This window comes from Cryptotermes secundus, unplaced genomic scaffold (genome assembly GCF_002891405.2).
Source record: "Cryptotermes secundus unplaced genomic scaffold, Csec_1.0 scaffold2059, whole genome shotgun sequence".
NCBI lineage: Eukaryota > Metazoa > Arthropoda > Insecta > Blattodea > Kalotermitidae > Cryptotermes > Cryptotermes secundus.
The window spans coordinates 276518-295009 of NW_019737432.1; the positions used below are offsets into that span (position 1 = coordinate 276518).

The window sequence follows — 18492 nt, forward strand, 5'->3', positions numbered from 1 at the left end:
GGGATTCACAAAGGAATTTTCTACACTCACAGCGCTTATCACACACCACTCAGTGATGCCAGAATTGCTACCCTGCCCTCTCTCCTTGAGTCGCTATAATCCTAGTTTTGCCAAATCAGACTCCAGTCGAGATTTTGCTGATATTGACTCAGATCCTGATTACAACACATTAGCAGACTTCAGGAAAATGATGGCTGACCTTAATGTGTAACTATACCAGAACTGGAGACACATTGTCTAATCTTCTGTGAAAGTATCTTGTACAATGTGAAGTGAGTACAGCAAGATGTTACAGCCTAGTGGATGACCTCATATGTAGTTAATTTCTGAGGCTGTATAATATATTATGCTAACAGACCTTCAGATGGCAGTGATCAGCTTTTGAATTTTCATTGTCATTGTGCCATAAACTAAACAGTTTTCTACGTGCAGATACTCTCTATGTTACTGTTATATTCTCTTGCTCCATATATGTCCAATGAAAATCTACAAGATGACTCAGTGGCACGTGCTCTATGCTGCTTGTCCTTTTTACTATAATTATTTTGTTACTCAAAATAGACAAAATGAAAGTAATTTGTTTAAGATATGACATTGCTCAAACTGCAAAGCATTTGGGCAACCATTCTGACAGCAGACAGATAGTGTGATGTACATCTGAACTTTTTAATGACGTTGAGCATGGCTACAAATCTATTCAAATAAATATCAATATTTATATGAATATTAAAACTGGTCAACATAATAGTTTATAAAGTAAGGCCATTTTTTTTCCTTTATGTTTTGTATAAACTGACACAACTAGTGCTATAGAAGGTTTTCTGTTCAGGGAGTTTCTTTTGTTTTTTCACGAGTTAAGTATTTATATAATATAAGGAATAAATCTGTCAGTCATCTTTTGCTTTAGAATTATAACAAGGCTGACTCTAGTCAGTAAGTATAAGAAGTTTGATTGGTATTTTCTCAAATGTTTCATTGCAAGACTCTGCATTGTGTCTGAACTCTTCTGAGTATGAACATTATTTTAGGTAGACACACAAAGATATAGTTATTATCATACAGACTGAATTTATAGAACTGGTATTGAATACCAAATATACTGTTATTCATGTATGCATGAAAAACGTCAGTCTAGTTTTAAAATGACTGTAGGATCTGTAACTATAAATGGCATGGGACCATTAGAAATAATTCAAGACAGTTGACATTTTTATAATCATTTAAAAATACAGCAGTATAATAATCTCACTAAAATATACAATTTAGCCAGACGCCATGTATTTAAATGTTACACTAATTCACTGAGAACAATAGTTACAAATTTATGCCCCACTCTGCACAAATTATCGAAGTTATAAACTTGTATGTGCACTACTTCTCTGCAGTCATGACTTTATGGCCACACTGCATATTTAAACAAATACTGGCCTCACCCAGTTACCTTATGGAAGCTCTTTTCTGGAGCAGGGATGTTAAAATTATCAAGGTCACACGTCAAAACGTGGAATAAAAGTTTCCACATGCACGAACATAAATTTCGTTCTCAACCACATGTTTAAACACAAATTAACATTTCATTAGTAATTTATTTGCTATTTTTCATCAAAATATTCCGTTAGAGTAAACTTTGTTATATTCATTGCTGGCTTTGTGTAATATATGAATGGCATCTCATTATGAATTTTGAAATTCAGAGGATGTTATGGAAGTAATATGTTCTTCCATATTCTACTCCTGTACAAAACAAAATACTTCCACTGACAGAGATAGTAAACTTTGTCACCAAAAATCAAGAATTTTAACAAATGCCACACACAATGAATAAACAAACCTAAGAAAAGTAATAAGTTAATAAGTTAATAATAAGTTAGAAGCACATTAGTTATTAAGGATATATATAATTTAAATAGACTATTGACCAACAACTGTAATGAAAGTAATATATATTTTGTTAGCATACTGGTAAAATAAAACCAAATACTGAAAAATGTATTAATTCTGATAATGAATTCATTTAATGAATGACACTGATCAACAATTCTCTTATTGCCATGAATAGTTATTCTGAAGATATAAAGTAATTTTGTAATTGTGATACAAAAGTGCTGCCTCTTTCTATGTATAATATTGTAATCATTAATTTAACTTGTCTCATTCTGGTCTGTCACACTATTAATTACAGAGTAGATAATGAAAAGTCGCACTGGACTGATCTTTTCATTATCTACATTGTAATCATTGTTTTGTCTGGCTGGAACTTTTATTCTGTTCATTTTAAAAATCTGAAATTTGCCCTAAAAATCTTCAGATATTCTGTTATCTTTCAGCTAATTCAGTTTTTATTTTTTGCATGTGTGGAACAAAAATATATTATACTTTGCAAAACTACCATTACAAATAAAAAGATTTATGGATTAAAATTTTGAAATTCATGACATTTTACTGTTAAGGTTATATATAATCATATGATTATATTTATGTGTGATTCAACACTTAGAAGAATTAAAGAATTTGTTATCAGAAGAATCATATATGATGTAAAAATGAGCACTGATATGAAAGTTTTATAAATTTGTAAAAACAATTTTTTCAGTCACTTGTAGTGAAAAAATATTACTGGAAGATCCATTGTCCTGTATTTATAAATTTATAACATAAAAGTTCATTGAAACTTGTGCATGAAAAGTAAACCAAACCTATAATTAAACTAGATTTTATACAAACCACATGTGAGGTACGAGGACTCTGTGAATGTTAGCCAAGAATAAGAAATCCATTAACTTTAATAATATTATCACATGTTAGTGAGTAGACACTGGGTTTGGATTGGTAATTGGATTTATTGAACGTGCAGATCATCACAATGCTGTCACTTGTTTACATGTTTTAAGGATCACTAGAGCACATGCTAAGCCTATGTCTGCCATGCTTTCATTGGTCATTGCTTGGTTATACTCTTCACTAGGCATCATTAGGTTACAGCTGCTAACCATAGAGGTTCTTCAGCTTCTGTGCTCTCATCATTGCTGAATGGCTGCTGGCTTGAACCTTACTCTCAACCGCAACTCTTGGCCTCCTAGCCATTTCTGACACTCAGCTGCAACTCATGACATCTTAGCCATGACTGCCCACTCACTGGCTTGTCCAGTTGTTCTTGTTATATAAAGTTGGCAGTGACCACATAGAAAACACCATTTCCTACAGGTCATCTATCACTGTGTGTTGACTCTCCAACATTTCCTCTATTGTTGCATGTTGATTCATTGCTGCAAAGGCATGTTTTGTTTGCTATTGTCTAGCAATGGCTGTCTCTTCTGGCTCTCTTGTCATAATATTTTCTTTCTTTAGGAACAAGTGTAATATTGCACTTACACCTGAGAAAATATAATAATTGTTTTCTGTGCTGGAATATATTTTGTCAGGTTTTAGACTAGATAGTATATTAGTTCATGTTATTTTCAACTGGCAGCATCTGAGAGAAATTTAATTGCTTGTAATGTATGATAAGGAGGCAATATGGTAAAATATTTAATAATTGTATTCATTACAATTGTTAATTAATGATGGATTATAGAATTCTGATGTAACTTAGTCCCAAATTTTGTCAAATTTTGTTTGCCAATATGACTTTTATATCAGAATGTTATTGATATTTGCTTATCCACTAAGTCAGAAACATAAATGCCTAGCCATTAATATCTTTCCAGATATGTCAGCTATTGTCATATTAATTTTTCTGTCTGCAGCTGGTCTTTCCAGAATCTTTAAAACCGTTGCACCTTTTTTTTTTTTTTTTTGTGGTTGTATTTAAATTGTCTTCATTCAGAAAAGGATATCGTTTGTTATGTGTCAAATTTTTCGAACACATGCACAGTAAATATTTAACAGTGCTGCAAATGCATGCAGAAGATAATGAATAATTTATGTGGTAACATTAAAATAGAATACAGTAGTCTGACTTGTGAAATTGTTTGAGCGCACAGATCAATAAAGTCGAAATAAACACTTGAGAAAATGCTGTCATTATATGCACACCTAAAGCAAATGCTGAGACAAGTTTCATGCCGTGACCATAAATTACAATGCAGCCTTTATGTATTTGCTCGATTGTATCCATTAGAGATAATTTTCCATGATTGGAGGGCAAAAAAATTAGAGGTATGGATTTCAATGATGACATTATGATTTTAAATTTTTGTGTAATGTAGAATGATTAATTTTTTTACAAACATAGAACTGTTGCAAGCATCATCTGTATAACAATTGAGTCATTAGTGTGCAATTTGTGATATGCTTTTAATTTCTGTACAGAATATAGTAAATGCACAGAGACAATTGACCTTTAACAGTAAACAGGATTAACATAAAACAGAACTGAATTTATTATATATGTTAACATTTTTTATGCTCATTAAAGGTGAACGAATGGAGCAGGTAGTCATCTTTATATCAAGTGCCGACCTTATGTCTGAGAATCCTCATGCAACTTCCATAGTAGTTTAATAACGTGACAAGCAAGTAGTGTTACGAAAGACTATATTTTTAAAGATTATGAGAAATCAAACATTAATATTGATATGTTGTGTAACATTTCACTAACTCACATAAAATGCAGTAAATGAGCATGTGTTTTTGATGTAGTGATAAAAGTAACAAAGTTTGAATAGTTATTGCCTATTAATCAAAGTTTTCCAAATAATGTTTTGTGAACACTCTTATTCATAACCTTTATTCCTCACGTGCTGATGTTAAGATAAAGTGGAAATGATAGTGAATGTGGATTGCATTTGTAGTATCAGTAATATAAATACAAGTAATTTACTCATTGCAAACTATGAAAGTTTTGTATACAAAGAAAACATCAGATGCTTTTGGAAAAAATAATGGTTTGTTTAATTATTCATTGTGACCTAGTCTTGTACAGGCAAAGAAATTTATTCTGATTTTCTGTAAATAGCCTAAATGCTGCTTGCTTTAACTTTCCCTGAATATAGCCACAGAAATCTGGTCTGCCACATGCTTGGTCAACACCTTGAACAATACTATTGGCCTAAACAAAACTCTGTTTAATAAATTATTAGATCATGAGTTATGGTCAAAAGTATGAAGGGAATGCAGTACTGCATGCTGAGTATGATGCTAGTCATGGACCATTTTTAATTCTAATCTTTTAGATTGTTTCAATATGCATCATTACCAACTGATTTACAGCACAGCCAGTGAATCTGAAACCCCTGGAAATATCTGAATTACAAATGGAGAGTCTACTTCCATGCTTGCTTTTGAGAAGAATCTCATCCCCTTCTGATGTGCCACCCTCCTCTGTTCTACTGGCCATCACCTTGCACTTTACACTCCCATAGAAAGACATTGTGAGCGTAATTTTGCAGTAAAACCATCCAAAGTAAACATGATCTGGCAACTCAACTTACCCTAGCAATGCTGTTATTTCTTGCCAGAGAAGGGTGGAGGAAAGATTCCCCAAATTGTGAAAATGAAGGTAGTGCTCTGACCCCTGCCATGGGATTTAGATCCTTTGGTTCCATAATATGTACTTGCTAGTAAAGTCAGTGTCTATAATTGGGAGGCCTTTACAGAATATTTTCCCAACTTAAGATGCATAAACTGTTCTACACATTTGTAACAGAACTGTTCTGCCAGTTATGAAATATTTTGTATTGTTATGTTCAATAATTGTTACATTGGCATAAAACCAATATTAAGTGGAAAAGAGTCAAGTTATACATCTTATTGCAAGTAAAGTGATATTTCAACTGTTTGTTTGAAGTATCAGATCTTGCAAATAAAAGGCACAGATATTGAGAACAAACTTATATATTGTCCTGTATGAGGAAGAATTTTGATGTTACTTTCTGAAAAGTATGCACATATTATTACAATTGTAATGATTATCCCAGATCATCATAAGTTTTATGAGTTCTAGCTTCTATGATATAATGCTATGTATTCATTAAAATTCAACTTACAATTTGGAGAGATATGTTGCCTCCATCTTCAGGTCAAAGAAAAACCAAGCAAGTAACCAACAAGAAAGAGGCAGCAAGCAGAGCCACTTCCTGCTTGCTACCTGCTTCTTGCTTGGCTTATTCTTATACCATGAAGATGGGGTCAAAATGTTCCTCCAAAATATCAGCTGATTTTCAGTGCAGTATACAGCAGTATGTCCCAGAAAACATAACTCCTCATAACCACATCTGTGACAACCTCAAATCTTACATAATATTTTTACATGGAAAATATCTGTAACAAAGTTTCTGCCTCTGTAAAATTCATACACCCTGTGAAACAAATATGTGTGATTCATAAATAAAGCATTACTGCTCTGTTGTTCCCAGTTGTATTCTTTATGTCTGATAGTGAATACAGGATAAAATTGTCTTCATAAAAATATTGAAGGTTATTAAATAGGTATATAATTTTTGGTGAAATTTTTAAGATCCCTAATTGGCGTATAATTTGGTTCAATCCCAGTGTATTACATTTATTAATTTATAGAACCACCATATTGTATGTAATGTGATAGCAACATTCTTTCTTTATAGATGGAACAAAAGAATCAGTAACAAGTTTCTGACAGTGGAAAAATCTACTGTATTTAGAAATTATAACTGAGAGAAATGTAATGAAATGCATTATCTACCCTGCTTGTCTTACCCCTGCAAGCATCAGAATCTTTCAGTCAGTATTATTTACATTTCTTGCTACTAAATTGCATAAAAGGATAACATTTATTAACCTTTATATTGTTTTGCAATATCTATCAGTCTTTCTAAATATCCCTTGTACATCTGATAACAATGTGAGCTTCCATAGGCACATTGCTCATAAATATATGTTTATGTGTGCATAACACTGAAGGCACTGGACTTGTCATTCTACTAAGCCAACATATATCTTTGTCAGCATGGTTGTTTTTCCATGGAGAACACCTTCTGTTGGATTTCAGTAAAAAAAAAATTGTTTATCTTTACTGTAAACATTTACACATATGATAATTTACTCTCAAAAGATGCTGAATTATAGTGATATCCACTGCATTATAACTGTGTCTCATTTATCAGTTTAGACAGTTGTAGATTTGATATTCTTAAAACTGCTTGAATACTTGGGTGAAATCATTCATAAAGTATCTATAAATTTGATTCAAGTGAAATCCAAAGTCACACAAAATTTTAACTTTCTATATCCTAACTTTACTTTATTAACATTTCATAAGTTGAAACCAAAAACCTTTAAGTTCCACTGAAAATATGTAACAGTCTTTGCAAGGAATACCATAAATTTTAAAAGCACATTTTCTCATTAGAAATGGCACAGTTTGTTTTATTCAGATGGTTGGTTTGTAATAGCTTTAAGTTCTACAAAATTATAGTGAACCATTCTTTAGTTTCTGATGCCATTTAGCTACTCATCAAGTAAAAGTTCCGAGGTTCATATCACATCATGCAATAGTTCTGAATTAGAGGTAGTAACTCTGTTCCAGCTTTGACAATAACAGGCTACCCATTTTGTTCTCCATGATTTCTCATTCCCTTCTTCTCCAAATGTTATTATTTCCAGCTCTCCATGCTGGTCAGAACCTGTTAAGGGTGAATAGTGTCTATATTTCCACATTTTACCTTCATCCCTTTGTCAACATTTATGATGCAATCGTTTGTTACATACATGAAAGGGTATAATTCTATTGTTTATTGCAGTAATCTAGAATTCAGTGAGCAGATTTATCTTTCCCAAGAAAATGAGAGATTTTTAAATAATTTCAAAATATAAATACAAACCACTCTGTCCAATGTGACATGTAAGTTTATACTACATTAAAACTTATCTCCCTTACATGTTTCGGTCCTTACGGGCCATCTTCAGAGGTAATATCATTACAAACTGGAAACTACCATCACAATAGGTGTTTTGATTTAAAATAGATACACTTATATCCTATAATGCATAGTACGCATAAAGTCGAACGTTTCACAATCACAGCAGCTTCCTGGTGTTGTAAAGTTTTTAAAAGTTTCTAGATGTTATTTAAGAAACCTTTATTGTCAATAGTTAAATTTTTTTTTTAAACCACGTAGGTTTGTTTCCGTACTCCTCTCGTCCTTCTTGTATGGGGCAGATTTTGTGCCGCCTGTCTATCTTGATGAGGTGGTTCTCGATGTCACCCAGGGTTTGTTCATGGATTGCTGTGTTGTTTTCAAAATAATTTCACTAGATTTTCTTCAATACAGTTGAAACACATAGATCCACATAGAGTAAAACAGACAACCTATAATTTTAATCCATTAGCTGTAACAAAAATATGCCAGAGAAATGTAATTCTTATTGCTTTTTATTTTTACCTCATCAAATATATGTTTAAGATATTGACAGTGTGAGGTCTGACAGGATGAATAGTTTGAGGATAAGAAAATTCTTTATGGATTCCATTTATGTTGTAGACACTAAGTAACATGCTTATCTAATATGAAAAATAATATTTTGTGTGTACATGTGCACATGTGCATGCATGAGTGAACTAGAGATTGAGTGTGTGCGTGCATGTGTGCATTCATATGGGAGAGAGAATTGGTGCATATCAGACGTATATCTCTGATGATATTTTTAAAATGGAGTGCATGTCAGTGGTGAGAGGGTGGTATTGCTTTAAAGGAAACTTAAGGTATTGATTTCTTTTAAGAAATGGGAACTATACAGATGAATATTCATATATATGGACTCTGATAATTGGTCTCTCTAATAATTTTTGTATGATAATTTCATATTAAAATATAGTGGAAATATTGAATTTTTAAGAATGGCACAGGACTTCTAGAATTAAAGAGCTCCACCTCCCACTACGCCATCCACGTCACAATACCTTGCTTTGCAAGAGATAACAGCCTGGAATATATGTTTAATTTATTAGAAATGCCTAAATCATCATATAGGCCTATATATATAAAACAACTGCTTTCCTTGATGAATATATGCAGTAAAATTCAAATTTTATATTAAAAGTTACAACTTATTTAAGTATTCCTCTACAGTTTGACACATGTATTATTTTATTTCATTTTATACCAAGTTAAATAATGGATGTTTTAACTTGACTTTTGTCCAGGTGCATACGGTCATACATGCTGCTGCAATTTTAAACCCACTCACTCATAATCTATAAAGAGAACTGAATTGAACCTAATAGAAATTGTGTTGGTCATCACTATCCAACAGGATGAAATATCTGTAGTAAATTGTGCATTGTGATTGAATGTGGCAAACTGCTGTAATCAGTAACATGCTCGCACAGTGAACTGCAAGTCAATTAAGACTCAGAGATGTCGCTGCAACATGAAATCCCTGGATATGATACTAAATATAACTCTTACACAGATTTTCAGAAGATCATTATAATTATGGAAGATCTAATGCTTGGTGGTGATTGGATAATGTGCACTACAGTCATGTTCAGTAGTCAGCTATAGGATGTTCAATTATTCAGCCAAGGGGATGGTATAATATAAGTGCATTAGTTTTCTGACACTTCTATCTTCACTCTTAATTAAATGCAGTCAGGTCTTTTTACTACTAATATGTATAAAGACAACTAATTCATACAATTGATGCCTTCTGGCAAACTTGTCAAATCCCACATCTCCAGGTGTATTGTATGTGCCGACCTCGAGTATCATTTTTGGAAAAAAATGTTGAATAGACTAATTACTTATGTGACAATAATCATTCACTTGCTACAAAATATTTTAATACAACTACCATGCTCATAGAAGGTGCCACTGTAACTTTTATATTCTCAGATGCATAATGCACATTCATTTAATTTACATGTTACATGGATGTTCTTGAATGTACCTGCCTAACCCGTTTTCTTAACACAAATTTCTTCTGGATTACAATTAAGGAATTAGGTTAATAAGTTTCAGTTTTGTTGAACACTCTTCATTGTATGCCACTAAATACTAGCAAGATATACAATTAAAAATTAATTACAATTACAGTATAAATTTATAGGCAGTTGCATACAGAATCTTTCTCTAAAATGTATGAGTATAATGGGATCAATTTAATTGCAACTTTAAAAGTTGAAAACATTCTTTACAACGTGTTGGCTTAATATTGGTAATACATATTCTCATACTGAAAATAAAACATTATTCCATGCCATAAGTTCCTGTGCAGTATCAATATTTTCTAAAGAAATAACAGCTCTCAAATAAAATGTTATTTAAATTCAATAAAATACTAATTATAAAATTGTTACTTGTAATTTGAAATAACATCACTATTTGCTTGAGGATAAAATCTAAAGCTTCACAGTTGCTGACCACAGTGAGAGTTTGCATATTTTCGTTTTCCAAATGTAGGCTTTGCCATATGGGAAGGAATAGCTAATGAATTCTCTTGGAACTGAACCCATACATTTGGTGCTGTTTCTGCTCAAGCTTGCTGTAGGACATAATCCTGGGTCACTTCAATTCATTGCATGTCCTAACAATGTGTTTTCCTACAATCAGTTATTATAATATTCCTGTCTCCTTCAGTCTTCCTTATAGCCATTTCCAAAATATTGTCCTCAAAACTTCTTTGTGTTCTTCATGTTTCCTTGTCTGAAACATATGTTCAGTTCCTCTCTCCTTAATGACAATGTTAGGTAAGTACTATTAATAGAAGGGATCCTCCTTATGTAACTAGTTTTCTCTTGTTTGTTTCTTTAAAAAGTAAATGTCTGTTCTTAAATTGTAATTGTTTAATTATTTTATTTTATTGTATTTAAGTCTGCATAACCAGGATCACTGAAATATGGGACCGTAATATGCATTTGCAGTACATACAATGCACTGAAATGGTGGAGAGTGCCTTATACCTGTATGCAACACACCTGAGAACCCTAACCATGGTGTCTAGAAGAGCACAGGTATTCCTCTCTATACATGTCTTCAAAAAATGTGATTTTGTTTTAATTGATCAACTAATTTTAGTTAATTTTTCTTGCTTTAATGTAAATTTCTTGTTGTCCAGTCCAGAGTGTTGAGAAGGGGGGGCACAGGGAGTAGATTACTGTGTGGGAAGCAATGGAGGATTACAAGGGAAGATGGGAAATTTGGTCTGACTGTGCAACATCTTCTGCACACCAACTTCTGCATGAGAAATTAGAGACTTGGGAGGAACTAAAGAAAGATGATTCCTTAAAGGAGTAATAGCCAGCAGATCCACCAGATACATTTAGTGAAATATTACCATCAATGTCAGTGGTCGCAAGTGCAAAACTCAGTATTACTGATATTTTTTCAACCACTTCTCTCCTTTTTTCTACCATCATAGTTACATATTTCTGTGGTCTTCAACCATCTCTCCGAACATTTCAGTAATTCATCCATCAGATCACCTACCCTTCAATATAGAAGCCATGTGTCATGAGATCTGTGATTGTTAATTTTTATTTATTTTTTTATTAATATAAAATTCTTCTTTCATGTAAAAATTATTTAACTTTTAGAATACATCTTGTTAAGAAGTTTCTCAATGTATGTGAGAGAAATAGGCAGAATGTATGGGTGCATGTGTGCTTGCATGTACATGCATCAGTGTGTCAGGACAATTGAGCAAGTGACTTCAACTCAGTGGTGCAGGTTTTTGGTTCATATTTCAAGGACATTATACCATCCCATTTATTAGTAGTGTATTGTATTGTTTTCTTTTTCAAAATTCATAATTACAATGATAATGTATTCTTACTGAAATGACACAAATAATATGAAAATAGGGAAAGATATATACTGTATTGCACAAGACAACAAATTTAAATAACGGCAAGATTATATTATGCTTCTGTAAAAAATCTCCACCATTTCCATTGATTTGTATGAAGAAAATTTGTGTGATTTATGTAGTGTCACACTCTGCAATTTTCTTTTGGAAACACAACTATTATATTAATCAAGGAGTACCTATGTTTATCCTGTTGTATATCTTGTCACCATTTTGAAATACTGATATTATGTAAAGAAATATATTCTGGAGCTCCAAGCTGTTCATTCTGGTCTGTTAAAAATTTTGCTGACTTCCTGTAAAATCAGCATTAACAGAAGCATTGTACTATTATATGACTATCAACACAAGAAATTACAAATAAATGAACCAATATTATCTTCTTAACATTTATATGTTATTCTGTATCTGCTACAGGTTTCAATCCAGCTGAATCATTATCAGGCAGTTTTTGTGATACATCACTTGTTGAATTGTGTTCTAATATGGATTCATATTAGTAATTACGTTAATAGCTCTTAATCCTTCCAGCTGCAATATGGCCCTGGGGTTGACTCGGCCTCTTAACAGAAATGAGTACCAGGAATTAATTAAATAATTTTCCTGGGGAGTAAAGCACAGCTGTCACGTAAGGCTGATAACCTTGCCTCCATCTTTGAGCCAATTGTCTAGATGATGTGGGACCCTCAACGTCTCACAACCCTATGGCCTTTCACGGCTTGTTACAGGGATAGCTTTACTTTACTTTTTTATATCCAAGACTGTCTTACAAATTGACAGTTGGGTGGATTGATTTTTACTGTTTATGTAGATTTATGGTACCGTGTATGTGTGGTGCTCTCGGATTCATGTTGATGTATTTGCAATTGTTGTTTTGTTTTATGTTATTACTGTAGTTAATGCTGTTCTTTATGTTTTGTTGGTGTTTATTTGTGATGTTTTGTGGTAACTTTGTGAAATTATTTTGTGCTATGAATTCAAAAACATAGACATAAAAATATCATTCAGAACTACTAATACAATAATAGACTTCCTAAAACCAAGAGAGAAAATAATACACATATATAATGGAAGTGGAGTTTACCAATTAAAATGTAATGAAAGTACACTAAGATTCATCAGACAAAAAGGACATACATTTAAAGTCCAATATAAGGAACATATCCAGGCCATAAGATAAAATAAACAAAACTCAAATTAGGCCCAATACATCCTCGACACAAGACACATATGTAGTACAATCGATCAGACATTAGAGGTACTGCACTTTGAAAAGAAAGGCCAATTGCTGAACACACTCAAACGCTTCCATATATACAGGGTGTCCCAGGATGAATGGACCAAACTTCGGGAGGGTGTTCCTTATGTTAAAGTATGCCGATATAACCCAAAACACCTATGTCCAAAGTTGAACGGTTACGGAGATAATGGCCAGAGAAGTGTGAAACTTTGACCGGCGTTGCACACTTGTTGATTACAAAATACATATTAAAACTGGCAGGAATATGTGGATTCTGTAACGTTAATAATGTACGTAACATCAAACTAACTTGTGAGTGACATGAAGCCATAAAATTGAAGTACAAAATACTCGCTCGCCATGTCATAATTGTCCTTAGGGTTTCCAAGCACTATACATGACACATGAATGGCAAGCGCTGACGTAACTTGGCTGACTGCGCGTTCTGATAAAGCCAACTACATAAGTATGGCTAAGGTGAATCACGGCACTCAAGGACAAACATAGATAAGGCCTCTCAGCTGATAGGTATAGTCCGTAGACCCGCTAGAAGACCACACTTTTCTCGGGCCATTATCTCTGTAACCGTTCAACTTTGGACATAGGTGTTTTGGGTTATATCGGCATACTTTAACACAAGGAACACCCTCCTGAAATTTGGTCCATTGTTCCTGGGACATCCTGTATAGGCAAAAACTACAAATGAATGATAATTTCACAGACATACATAACACTATATTTGATCTAGTGATAAAGTATAACCACCATAATAATACATATCCAAATCAAACACACCACCCACACCCGCCCCTTGTCTAACAGAACCACCCACCCCATTGAACATCATATGACCCAAGCAACATACCCACCATGATATTAAACATCAGTTAATACTAAAGGAACCATAGAACAGAAAACAACTGAAATATCTAGTAGCAAGAAGAAGTGACATCCCACACAAAACACAACATATACAACATACACGTAAGTAAAGAAATTAGATTTGAATCAAATAACAGAATAAGACTATAAATTCATATAAATCGCTAAATATACCTATTCTCATTGCAGAATAATTTCACCATAGCTATACATAATGCCACAGAAAGAAATAAGAGAACATATAGAACTAGCAGCAATTACACAGCCCACATAACATTTCAATAATCACCTGTACTATACTGTATGATTATACATCACGATCAAACTGTATTAGCACACTTTTAATCTATTTTCAGATATGTAAGGGACCAAAATCAATGCCGACTCCCAAAATAATATCTGCTTTCTACTTGATGAAATATCACCACAGATATTTACTTCATTTCAAAATAATTCCAGTATAATATTAATTAAAGTTTTTTAACACAACAAAATGTAGAAATTTATAATAACATTTGTATTAATATAATTACTGATACAGATCCATTTTAGAACACAATTCAGTAACAAGTCATATATAATGAAAATTGTCTGATGATGATCCATCTGGATCAAAACATGTAGCAGATACATAATAACAATAATAAAAAAAAGTAAAGCTATCTCCGTACTAGGCCGTGAAGTCCAATAGGGTTGTGAGACGTTGAGGGTCCCACATCATCTAGACAATCGGCTCAAAGATGGCGGTAAGGTTGTCAGCCTTACGTGCTGGCCACGCTTTACTCCCCAGAAAAATTATTTAATTAATTCCTGGTACTCATTTCTGTTAGAGGCTGAGTAAACCCCAGGGCCTAGTGTGGCTGGAAGGATTAGGTCAACCGAAGAAAATCCAATGACCTCATCGGGATTTGAACCCGCGACTTTCCGGCTTGTAGCGTAGCACCTCAACCACTATGCTACCGCGTGCCCCCACATAATAATAAACAAATGTTAATAAGGTAATATTGGTTTATTTATTTGGATTTTTTTATGTTGACAGCCATATAATACCATAATACTACACAGGAGTTTGCAGGTCTACGGTAGTTCAATATCTGTGTGAGAAGCGGCTCTGGCTGTATGACTGCATGAATCTGCAATGTATGGGTATGAATACTTTCAGGCCATAGTTGGAATGAAGAGGATACTTTCAAAGTTGTTTTTCTATATATATCTGCATTTTCCTTCTGTCCATTTTATGAAGTCTTACATTAGTAACACCATACAATGGTGAATCTGATGTCATAAATTAACCATTCACAATTTTGTTTCAAGATCAAAATTATTGTTTATTGTTATCATCATCATCAACGAGTGAAACTTTCTCTATGAGACTATCGTAACCACTTTTTGTAGGATGCTATACTGTGGTTCAAAACGAATTAAAAGAGGCTACATTGAGTATTGACGAATTCAGAAATTAATCTTGCATTTATACCCACCAGAGCTATATGGTCTTCACATATCATTTCTTTTTCCAAAATGTTTCCATTCAGTTCTTTTATATCTGCTGTGTGATCAGCACTTTTCTTTCATGTAAAGTGTTACCTAAAAGCTGTATATTTAACTTCTTGGCAAGCATCCTGAGTCACCGATATGTATTAGATGTATATGGCTCAAATCAGGAAGCCTTCTTTTATCTGACACAATCTGGCTTCTGGGATATATTTCATCTAGTCCATTGAAGGTCAACAACGTTTCTGAGGAACATGTCACCTCCATCTTCAGGGCTGAAAACTAAGTCATGGAAGAAATCAGCATGAAGCAAGCAGCAAACAGAGCCCTTATTCCTCTTAACTTTCAGTGAACAACATGTCATTTTATCCTGGAAGATAGAACTCTTCCTATCGACTGCTGTGAGAACCTCAAAACCTGAATTTCTTTCTGTTACAATGCTGAAGAAAATGGGAAAGTCTTAGAAATGCAGTACCATTCAGAACAAAAAAAAAAATATTTGTATTCTTGTTCTTGCTGATTACTATGAATGTTTTTGCAGCAGCTGTTATATACAATTAAAATGGTTGTAAATCAAAATTATACTAATTATTTATTTATTGTAATAAACATGAGTTGGTGCTGTGTCATATATGTTTAATTTTTTGATTGAATGATTGATGATTGTCATTACAGACAATTCCATATTGGTTGGGCTGTGTAATTTGTGTTTCAGTGGTTTAATTATATTAGTCTAATTTGTAGTTGCTTTGAAATTCCCACATAACGTTTCTCTTTGGGACAACAAATTTGAATATTACAAGCAAATTGCCATAAATCTGGAACAGAAAATTTAGCTCTCATATATTTTTCGGCTGACATCATTTAGTGGTACTGGAATGAAGGAATATGAGATCAAGACATACAAAAGGTGGTACCAGTAGATTGTATACAATTCTTTGTATGTCATATCTTTTTCTCCCAACATATTCCCTGAAGCTCACTGGATATCCTGTGTACCCCCTACACTTTATCAAAGTGCACCTTTCAACCAGCACATGTTAGAAAAAGTGTCAATGGGAAGATATTGAAAAAAGATGTTACTTACTTCTAATATAGATCCTAAACATGATAAAAACTGGCTCAGAATTTCAGACTGTAGAGATCAAAACACATATTCACATGGATGCTTTGATACAGATGTTATGAAGGCTGGAAAAGGCAAACAGAACATCAGTACCTTCTCAGTTAATGTTATATAGTTGTGAGAATAACTTCATTAAAAAAAGAAAATGATGGATAAATTGGAATTGCAATGCCAAGAACTACATCTTGCCCCACACCTGTTCAGCTATTGGCCAAAATTTTCTGCTAAATCTTTCTTTTATAGTCCTCTGAGATTAATGCTTAAAAGACTATTTTTCAGCTAACCACATTCACACCCAGTTAAGAACTGCTACCTTCAGTAGCAATTATGTCTTCCATGGTATGTATTTGGACATCTATAACATAAGAGCATATGAGGCATGGAATCTGCCAACACAACAGTGAAGTAAATGGAATTTTAATAAAACGGATTTAATTTAATAAAATTATCAGTGGTTTACTCAGTTCAATTGTTTCCTTCAATCATTACGTGTTTTGGTCGCATGGACCATAATGTTTCTTTTTTGTAAATAAATACTGTACATTATTATTAAATTGCAGAATTAAATGGGCCGATTTTTGCAAAGACAGATGTCATAATAAATTCTTGTATTAAGTGATAGAATGTAAATTACAGTGGACTTTCTTCAATTTTTAAAGAGAGTAAATAGCGTAGTTGAAGAACTGTATATTGCGGAGCTTGCTAACGGTGGTGTAGGTATTTATTTATTTACTTACTTATTTGTTTGTATGTATGTATATTTGTCACCACAGCATGGCACGTCCTCATGTTGCGGATAGAAGAGATGCCCTCCAGGTATGGAGGGAAGCTGCGAATATATTGAATAAGCAGTCGCGGACAGCCGACAAGGGGTAGTCCTCCCAGCTTGTGGTTTGGGCGTGGGGCTAACAACTCCTCACTGCAAAAAATGACTTTGTTACAAAAATGCACACAAAGCCACGAACCTGAACGGATCCTCTGGATAAACAACCTAAGCAACTTGTACTCTTCTCCAAGTATAATGAGAATGATCAAGTCAAGGAGGATGAGGTGGGCAGGGAATGTAGCACGAATTGAGGAGACGATGAATACATATAGGATATAGGTGGGAAAGCCAGAAGGAAAGAGACCACTGTGAAGACCAAGGCATAGGTGGGTGGACAATAGTAAAACGGACCTGAGAGAGATAGGATGGGATGGTATGGACTGGATTGATCTGGCTCAGGATTGGGACCAGTGGAGAGCTCTTGTGAACACGGTAATGACCCTTCGGGTTCCATAAAATGCTGGGAAATTCTTGAGTAGCCGCAGAATTGGCAGCTCGTCAAGAAGGGCTCAGCTCCATGAGTAAGTAAGTCTTCAACTCATGTTCTTTGCATTCAGCTTTTTATGTATCTACGTACAGTCGCCTAGTGACGCACGAATAGCTTAAGCGTGATCTACGTATTATCTAGTCACGTTATACCATTAGGCCTATTATGGAGTCATCACTAGCTATGATCAGTGCAAGAGGGGTTTCGTCAACCGGAAGGAAGTTGGGGAATGATGGGGCACAGTGGCGTGGGTGCGCACATGTAACAAGAGAGGGGTGCTCTGTTCGTGACAGCGAAATGCTGTTCTGTTTCTTGAGGTTGGTGCTTGCATGCGAATATCACGATCTGCAGTGAAGTTTAGAGTTCGTTCATCAACGCTGAATATGAAATAAGAGTTTTTCTTAAGTGGCAACATTTTTCTGTGTGCTTCCGTGGTTCCGCAAACAAGCCTATGTATGTGATCGCATTTATAATTTTACGCCCCATGTTCTATGTGGAGGTCTGTATTTGTTTCTATGTTTATTTTTCTTTTGCAACAATAAATAACCGAAACCTTGATATGATAGACATGATACGTTTTGGCGTAGAATACAACTTCTAGTTTCTTGAAATATTCCTTTTGTCACTTCTGTGATTATTTCTGCTTCTTAACT

General features: G+C 33.8%; 1 protein-coding gene across 4 annotated transcripts in view; it reads left to right on the plus strand.

Moving 5' to 3' along the window:
* Positions 1–16024, plus strand: part of LOC111870466 (SH2 domain-containing protein 5) — a 254183-nt gene extending 238159 nt beyond the window's left edge. For 3 of the 4 annotated variants that reach the window (XM_033753858.1, XM_023862787.2, XM_023862788.2), the window contains one exon: positions 2–6031. In XM_033753858.1, coding sequence (XP_033609749.1) covers positions 2–211 — 210 coding nt within the window. In that variant the 3' untranslated portion in view covers positions 212–6031. Of the gene's footprint in view, position 1; positions 6032–14945 lie in introns of those variants that run through there. The other variant, XM_023862789.2, reaches the window with a different exon arrangement.
* Positions 16025–18492: the final 2468 nt, after the last annotated feature.